The 9,103-nt window shown below is 49.8% G+C and overlaps 1 protein-coding gene across 1 annotated transcript; it reads right to left on the bottom strand.

Moving 5' to 3' along the window:
- Window positions 1-5,382: 5,382 nt before the first annotated feature.
- On the bottom strand, window positions 5,383-8,881 carry LOC119113545 (steryl-sulfatase). The gene is made up of 4 exons (XM_037237843.1): window positions 8,869-8,881; window positions 8,253-8,355; window positions 7,425-7,518; window positions 5,383-7,246 (listed from the first exon to the last, which is right to left on the bottom strand). Exons 1-4 carry the CDS (start codon window positions 8,879-8,881, stop codon window positions 5,897-5,899), a joined length of 1,560 nt encoding a protein of 519 aa, XP_037093738.1. The 3' UTR covers window positions 5,383-5,896.
- Between the last annotated feature and the right edge of the window lie 222 nt (window positions 8,882-9,103).

Genomic DNA, 9,103 nt, shown 5'->3' with positions numbered 1-9,103 from the left:
TGATCGTCGAAGACTTGACGAATGACATTGTGGGTCGTACCATTGATGTTCAGGGTAGGACCAAGATGACCGAGATCAATTATTTGCTTTTGGAATATAGCTCCTAGGATAATCCTTGACACTTTTTGAAATTCAGAGATCAAAACATTGCCGTGGGGTTTTGGTCATCATGACCTAGTAGAGTTCCAGCAAGGCTACTGACAGAAATGAGCACCAGTGATATTTTGCCTTGAGCATGTATCTAGCTTCGAGACTGTTGTATGGGGAGATCTGGGGGCACTATGAGGGCGAATAACTGGCTTGAAGAACGTAGCCAATCGCTAGTCTTTTTTTAAAGCGCTGTGCGTCGGTTCTAAGGATCTGCCGTGGAGGACGTCCATGGCAATAGCGTTAAAAAGCCATGCCGATCTAGGAGGCTTGCTTTTTTGTGGATACCCGAATTGCGGCTTCAGGGGTCAACGGAGGACAATGGAGCGAGGCATGTCAAGGACTCGTCTAGGGGTTCCTGCTGCTGAGAGGAACAGCGGATTTGAGGTAAGATGCCCATTGCCGAGCATCGCTGGTGCAGGCCTCTCACGCTGCCGGTCGCACTTCAGGCTTAACGTTCTGACCAGCGGACAGGCATGAGGTAACATACTTTTGATGGCCATTTTATTTATAAAGTGCTCACAGAAAGCAACAGGGGTGTTCACAACTGGCTTGTGCGTCTGGTAGCACCAGAAGTGCATACGATTCGTACTAAGTTCAGTGCATTGGGACCGTGTACGGAAGTGCAAGTTTTGCGTCGGTAATTATTGAGCGCAGATCGTAAACGTCGCCAGCGTTTCCAGCTGTTTGTTGATGACGTCACAAAACAAAAAGTGATACTGTTTTCATATGTTTTTAGATCCATGTTATCGATAAATGTAAGGGTACAAGGATGCAGTTTCGCGAAGTACGTAGGGGTGAGGGACGAGGGGAGGGGGGGGGGGGGGTGGCGCAAGTAGAAAAATGATTCAGCCTGCCTCCGAAATGCGCTTCAAACAGCTCTCTCCCAGATTTGACGCACTTTCTTTTCAAAGCTAAGAGCAGGGGCGTAGGGTCTAAAAATTTATTTTGGAGTTTAACTCTAAAAAATGATGGTGAGTAAGGAATTGTGATTACAAATTACTAGAAAACTGCATCCATGATAACAAGGCTTAATTTCATACCCATCAACTACTATGCTACACTACAAACTATACGCATCTGGGCTGGTTATGTTAACTATACCTTCATGTGATGATTTTCCCACTTTAGTCTCAACCATCACCCAGTGTCTGATGGCCAGAAACTGATACATAAGCTTAAATGAGATGATTTTCCGAAACAAAGATGTTTAATGGTTATGTTGCATCGGCATTTCATGTGCCTTTGTTTTGTGGTTTATCGCATTTAGAGTTGTATTGCAACGTTTTCCGGTAAATTTGGCGCTAGGTGACGGCTTAGATGGCTCCAAATGTCTCTGTTGACAGAAAAGACACTTTTTCACCCCCACTCATGCGTAATTTTTTCATGGTGAGCTTTTGCCGTTAGGAACTTTATACCCTAAACATTTTATCCTCACGAACATTAGAATGCCTAATTTGTCCTGACGAACATAAGGCATACGTATTTTATCCTGACGAACATAAGGCATACGTATTTTATCCTGACGAACATAAGGCATACGTATGTTATCCTGACGAACATAAGGCATACGTATTTTATCCTGACGAACATTAGACATGCGTACTTTATCCTGACGAACATTAGACATGCGTACTTTATCCTGACGAACATAAGGCATACGTACTTTATCCTGACGAACATTAGACATGCGTACTTTATCCTGACGACCATTAGGCATGCGTACATTATCCTGCCGAATATTAGGCATGCGTACTTAAGCCTATGAACAATGGTCATGCATAATCTTGCTATACGTACGTTTGTCCGTTACCCTTAGTAGACGCTGTGACAAGTTCACCCGTTGGCGCCACCTATAACGGAAATGGGCCTGGACCACGTCGGTCAACTCAACGGTCAACCAGAAGTTACAAACATCTGACAATCGACTTTAGAACCAACATCAGGGATGGTTCATCCCTATACAGGGATGGCAAGCCTCGAGCGGGCTGCAGATGAGGGTGACATGGCATCCCCGAGCCATGTGTGAGAGACAAGGGTTATAACGATCTCCAGAAGTTCCTTTATGTGCCCTTGTGGACACGTATATCCAGTCTCATAAGATATACAGGAAGTGTCGTGAAGCCCATAACAGGGATGGCAACAGACGTCATAAGCTCTCGTTTCACGACTGAAGCGATGCAGCATTTGAAAAAAACGGATGTGTGCATTTTTACGTCGGAAGGAAACTGAACGTCCTCGAGTTTGCGAGGAATGGAATCAAATTTGGTTGCAACAGTGGCATGTTGCAGAACAACCGTTATCTCTTTCCTGGCACTGTAACTGAACATAGTAGTCGTGATTTCAACCCGCATGGATAGAAGGAAAACCTTTAGGTCCCTGATGGGCATGCATCGATGCAGATGCACAACGTCATACGCCCCCCCCCCCCCCCCAGATGATCTGGAATGTAATGTAACCACCGTTATCATAATTGAGGCTTTACGACGCACTCCGCCGCTGAGGTTATATGGCGTCGCCTGCCTCCCACCCTGGCAGGAAGGACCGGCACCGCGGGCGATCGAACCTCGCACCTCTGGCTTCCCATACACATAACACAGCCATCCGTAGCGAGCAACACTACACTGTTAGACAACAGCATCACCTCCAGCAAGGGTGTCGATTTGCGCTCTTTTGGGGGGGGGGGGGGCGCTGGCCCCTCCAATGATGAGCTGAACCCCCTCCAAGTGTTGGCACGGGCCCACCGAAAGTTTTTAGCTGGAATGCTACAGAAAACGTTGATAAAAGTTGAAACCACACCAAGACTATCCACTTTGATCTTTCTGCGTAGTGGCGTCGCCATTGAGGATGCAGCAGGGTTACTTGGTCTCCACAACCACAAAATGATTGTTGAGGCAGTAGCAATGGCATTATTCCTCAAAGAAAACCAAAAGAATGGAGATATGTTGAGTTGATATCTCGGCAACATGCATTTTTCGAAACAATAGTAGAAGCGAACTCAAAATCGCCTGCCGATGATACAACTCGATATTTCAGGTTTTTTACTGCAAGTCGCAGATTTTACAGGACACCAGCATTCAGGGGATGAAACAAAGAGCGATTGCCAGCCGTTACCACGGTGCAGTACCTATCTCAGAATTAGAATACGCGACCATACGTGTACATGCAAACGAATTCAAGCAAATAGGCATCACGCATCACGCTTCATTCAAACAGGCAAGTGAGCTGAAGGAAACAGGCATCACACATCGCGCATCATTTATGCATGTAATCGATTTCAATTGAGCAGGCATCTCATATCACGCGTCAAGCATCACTTACACATGTTTACGATTTTAAGCTAGCACACCTCACACATAAAGTCACATATTACGTTCGCATAATCGGCCATGATGAACCCTGTATGATAAGATTTGGTCGCCGATATTTATAAGAACAAATTGACTTATTTTCCCTTCGGGATGGTCCTGTGCTCTGTAGATGACTTTGAGCTCTACAAGGGGCATATGGTCCATACCTCCCTCGATTTCAGCCTGAACGTGTTTAGCGAAAAATTGCTCACCGACAGGGGCATTCCCTGTTTTGTTTTTCGCGTCTCGCAGGTGTTCATTATACCTCAAACGAATAGGGTGCATGGACTCCTCGACAAAGTCTACGTTCCTTCAATGTTTTTCACGCAGCCAACACTAGATTTCGTAAGCCACTTTTTGCGTGCGAACCCTATAAACCCAGAACTGTATAAATGACACCTGTTGCCATCCGGGCACTTAGGGTTCGAGATGGAAGATTTCACTAGACATTTTTAGCTTATTGTCGTCCTTTCAAGCTACGCGTACGCGGAGGTTTAATTCTTTTTACAATACGCATTATTTTCCAAAAGCAAATGCTCATATATATATATATATAGATTTGATATATATATATATATATATATATAAGGTAGCGTTAAGAATCCGTCTTCCGATAGGACGTGTTCGGCCTCCTACCACCCATCTCCCACGCGCTCTAAAAATTTTTGCTTCTCCAATATTCTACCTTAAAGTTGCTGAGCATATATACTGCACAACAGCAAAGTCTATGTTTTGTTTATGCTCTGTCCTTCCTTTTCACTATTTGTTGAGCTGTTTAGAGCCCTTTGGAGCTTGTTACTAATTGAGCTTGTTACTAATTATGTTGTGGTTAGTGGAAGTTGGAAACCCAGATTTGCAGTGCAGAGTTATACCAGAGTTGGTGGGCTCGGTAAAAAGCTCCGCTTCTAATGTTGTGCGGATATTCATTCTTTCCACTCTCAATAGCGTATCCAAATAGGGGACCCACTTTTCGCCCCTTGTATTCTCAATCGTAAAAGCTAGATTTGAATGCTGGTTGTTCATGAACTGCAAACACCCTTTACGGGCACGCTGTCCGTGCGTCCATACCCCAACACAATAGTCGATGTATCTATCTATAACCCTTGGTTTTAATGGGCTTAAAAGTTGACATCCCTGGCCTTCACCATATCCCGAGGGTGGCACGGGCCGTCCCCCCGGCCGTTATCGCAGCGTCGTGGAACGAGCCATCAAGCTGATACAGGAGCTCATCGACGGAGCCCGCGATGAAGACGAGCTACCAGCTGTGAAACAGGCGATCGAACGCCGCCACTAAACCTAATATAGGACGCTATGGATGACGCCTTCGCGCGGCACTCTTATCACAGCGCGTAGATGCACGCTGGAAGAGAAAAAGGCTTGCTGTGTGACTACGCACGCAGCAAAGCATAACTTTGAATTGCATTTGCATTTTTGTATGAAAGTGAACGGATTCTGCGTGTGTCTTATCGGGTTAATGTTTCTGTCACGACATCTCAGGGAACTTGCCGCCGGAATCGCTGGATCATGCAATGTTCAAATTATTAGTGTTTTATGGCCTTTAAGACTACCGCTCTCACTTTTTCTAGCTGGCTTCAAACTTATTTTGTATCCCGGGAAAATGAGTTTTGAAGTACCTTTTAATATCAAGTTGTGACTGCGTTATGGTCTCATGACTACATCTTGAAACGACTGTCGGGCTAAGTCCTGTAGCTCAGAATGCCAGAGATGTTTCCTTGATGCTAATTGCTGGAGTTTGGTGATATCTTGTACATTCATTTGAAACTCTGTAAAATCCTTTATGCTTCATTTTGATATTTTTTGAGATACTTGCCGAGATGAGCAGATGATTTCTACTCTCTCACAACACGTTTTCCCATGTAAATCCACAACACCAAGCATAATAACAGGTCAAGCAGATTTATTCACGAAGCCCTGCACTGTTCTCAGCGTCCTGTCACGGATGTGAAGTTCATTGCCACGCTGCGCGCAAGTCTGCATAGTTGCGGCGTTGACTGAGTGTGCAGTCCGCAGCGGAATCTGTATCGTCCAAAGACTGTACTGATTTGTACTGAGGTCATTGCACTGCATCATTGTAGTGAGAACAACGATGTAGAACATCGGGGTTGACTGCGTTACAAATTAAAACACAGGCTTACGTTAGAGATGCCGGGGAATGTTCCAGGGTGACATTAGAGTTGCGTCTCACTCTCAGCGATTGATCACCAACAAATTACTCGTCTTGTGCCCGGGATTCTGCAAATGCAGGTGGCGCCAGAGTCGAGATGGGCCTTCACGGAAATAGGCTGAATCAGGTTGGGAGCCATGATCATCGCAGCCACAAAGATCCGACAAACGGAGTGTACTCCGGCAAACAGACTTCGTAGTGAACAGCATCGTGTTCACGGATACTTGGGGTCGGCGCAGCGACAGAATGGTGGCTGACAGCATGCTTGCAGCTGCGGCCGCCACATGTGGTCCCACCAGGTCATCTGGCTTGGCACCCCTTCTAGGCCGGTCTGGTGCCGCTCCACGGCGTTCCGTATGGTCTGCAGCACGCGCTGGTACTGCGCCGTGTCGGGCGAGAGCGGCCTTTCCTCGCTGATGTCCTGCTGGATGTTGTAGACGGCCGGCTGCGACAGCATCCGTGAATGGTGGCACTCGCAGATAAATGGACAGCGCTGAGTGCCAGGAATCCACGGCGGCCAGTAGAAGTGCACCTTCCATGTGTGCGCCGCGTCCTCCATCCAGCGCGCCGAGTGGATCGTCGCCTTGCAGTAGTGGAAGAGGAAGCGGTGGGGGGAGACATGCGCGGCACCCGACAGCAGCGGCAGCATGTCTCGGCCGTCAATCTCTCGGTTCGGCAGCTCCTTCGACACGTCCAGACCGGCCAGCCGCAAAGCCGTGGGCAGCAGATCCATGCTGGAGACCGGCAAGTCAACCACCGATCCGGCTGGCACGCGCGGCGGGTAGCGCACCATTGTCGGCATGCGTATGCCACCCTCCATGCCGCCCATACCCTTGCCACCCTTGAGAGGGCCATTGAAGCCGCCCTGGACGTCACCGTTGATGCCACGCTCCTCCGTGTGGCCGCCGTTGTCGGAGGTGAAGTAGACGAACGTATTTCGGTCGAGGCCGAGGCGCCGTAGCGTGTGCAGGATCCGCCCGACCGCCCAGTCAAGCTCCAACACGCTGTCGCCGTACAGGCCGTGTCGTGACTTACCCTGGAACTCGTCCGCCACTGCCAGTGCCGTGTGCATCTTGCAGAACGAGTGCATGTGAAAGAAGGGTCGGCCGGCGCGCGCATGCGCCGCCAGCCGCTCCTCCGACTCGGCCACGAAGCGCTGTGCTAGGCCCTTGAGCCGCATCGGCTGCTCGACCACCTGCTCGTCCCGCATGATGAGTGAACTCAGGATCTTCCAGTTGGCGAAGAAGAGTGCCGTGAGCAGCGCAGCACCGGCCAGCGCCAGCGAGAGCGCGAGGAGCAGCCGTGAGCGGCGACAGAAGAAGAGTGCCGACATCACTCCACCGGCCATCAGCGCGTAGCAGATGGGGAAGGTGTTGGGGTAGGCGGAGGCGTAAAGCATCTCGCCGTCGTCGCCAAAGTCCTTCAGGTTGGTCATGGGGATGCCGTAGAAGGAGTCGAAGCCGTGCGTCAGCGGGTGGTGGCAGTGATCTCCATAGCGTTGGCAGCTGATGCCCAGGTGCCACTTGCCGACGAGCGAGCTGGTGTAGCCGTGACGACCGAGCACCTGCGGCAAGAGATGTCCCGGCGTCAGTTCGCTGGGAAACGTGACCGCGTGACAGCTGTGGGCGGCGGTGAGGTCACTTGGGAGAGCGTCAGTGAGGAAGGCCCAGGCAGAAGGTGGGGGAAGCAAGGCCTTTGCGCAACACGATATCGAATCAGGGTGGATAAGGAGCACATCTGACCTTAGGCAATGTGGTTTCGTTGGGCAGCAGCCCCGACTTGGACGCCGCTAGCAGGATAACGTCCCATTCATCCGCCTGGGGCGCCAGCCCATACCTGCGGAGTAGAACACGGTCATCATGAGAACCTCTTGAGTCGCGGCCCGATCCTCGCTGCAACGGCCCTCGTGCAATGCTCAGCTGTCAGATCTCGGGTGTGGTGCCAACGAGCTTTAGGTCTCGAATACGGCACCAACGGGCTTCTGGTCTCGGGTACGGCACCAACGCGCGTCAGATCTCGAGTAGGGCACCAACGGGCTTCTGGTCTCGAGTACGGCACCAACGGGCTTCTAGTCTCGGGTACGGCACCAACGCGCGTCAGATCTCGAGAAGGGCACCAAAGGGCTTCTGGTCTCGGGTACGGCACCAATGAGGTTCAGATCTCGGGTATGCCACCAATTCAGATGTCGGGCACGGCACCAATGGGCATCAGACCTCGGGCACCATCACCAGCATTTCACTCGCCCTGTCGTGGCAAACGCCGTGCAGGGTCACCACGGTATAGCCAGGCTGGTAAAATGCGTTGCGAAAGTAACGGAACAATTAGGTATCAAAATACAATATTTGTTAGCTAATATGGGGCTTATTTCAAAAGTTTCTGTGACGTCAGCAAGGTAATATTTTGTAACCCATGTTACTTTATCATTTTCAGGCAATTTGTAAGCGGACGGATGAAGCCAATTGCCAGCATAGATGCCCGTAAAAGTGGGGTCTTGGTCTCCGCACTGGTCCCTGCGAGGGGGCGGTGGGCGTCGCCGAGGCCCGCCCTGAGCCCCGTCAAGGGTCGCTGACCTGATGGGAAGTCGGCCGGTGAGCATTGCGGCACGGCTCGGCGTGCAGAGGGCAGCCGCCGAGAGACTCTGCTTCAGCACGGCACCCTCGGCAGCCAGCCGGTCTGCGCATCAATCAGCGTTGGGCAGAATCAACAATGCGAGCCGGAAAGAGGCACGGCGATTGTTGCAAGCCAGACGTGAACACCTCGATGCTACTGGTGTGCTCAAGGACAAATGCAAACGTGCATGGAAGCCAAGGTCTTTGGAAAGCAAAGGAAAGTCAGCTCGCCGTGTCGAAATTGGTTGCACGTTGAAGTGGCCGACAAGGTAGCAAGATAGCAAGTAGCTTTGAAACCGTATAGCCGATACAACAAAATTATGCTTTTCTGAGAAGAATTACGTGGCATATTACGACGAATAATTTCCCTAAGTTCATAAGGCAACGTAGAGTTGCTCTACCTCGTCAATGCTTTACACCGTTTGACCTAAAACGTGCAGACGATAAAGGTTATAGCAATATGATTTGGCCTGAAATAGTGCTGATTGGGGATGGGAAGATCGTTTAAGAACAGGAACCCACAAACGTGATGCTTAACACGCACCCCACTGGGTGATCAAATTGCCCATCTACTCACCCTCCTCAAACATTTTCAGAATTATTTCTGAACAGCGCAGTGCAGCCGCGCCAAACTTTGCACAGCTGTCGAAAATTCAATAGCGGATGTTTTAAGATAAAACATCAGACGCACTGTGTAAGGTCGCTCAGACTATCGCTGTCAGCAAAGGGTATTTCTAGCCAATCGCTCAACGTGATCCAACAACGGAGTGTTGGACGAAGCCGTACATATCTGAGATAGTATATTAGACATC

This window comes from Pollicipes pollicipes, unplaced genomic scaffold, assembly GCF_011947565.3.
Source record: "Pollicipes pollicipes isolate AB1234 unplaced genomic scaffold, Ppol_2.1 Scaffold_7262;HRSCAF=8765_pilon_pilon_pilon, whole genome shotgun sequence".
In the NCBI taxonomy this organism is placed as follows: Eukaryota; Metazoa; Arthropoda; class Thecostraca; order Pollicipedomorpha; family Pollicipedidae; genus Pollicipes; species Pollicipes pollicipes.
The sequence above is the reverse complement of the archived record's forward strand: the minus strand, read 5'-3'. Positions and strand labels throughout refer to the sequence as shown.

Excerpts from the sequence above, each read along its gene's own strand:
- LOC119113545 (XM_037237843.1), bottom strand. Across the intron at positions 7,519-8,252 it reads ACCGGCCGACTTCCCATCAG|GTATGGGCTGGCGCCCCAGG; the intron begins GTCAGCGACCCT and ends TCTACTCCGCAG. Across the intron at positions 7,247-7,424 it reads ACGAAACCACATTGCCTAAG|GTGCTCGGTCGTCACGGCTA; the intron begins GTCAGATGTGCT and ends CTCTTGCCGCAG.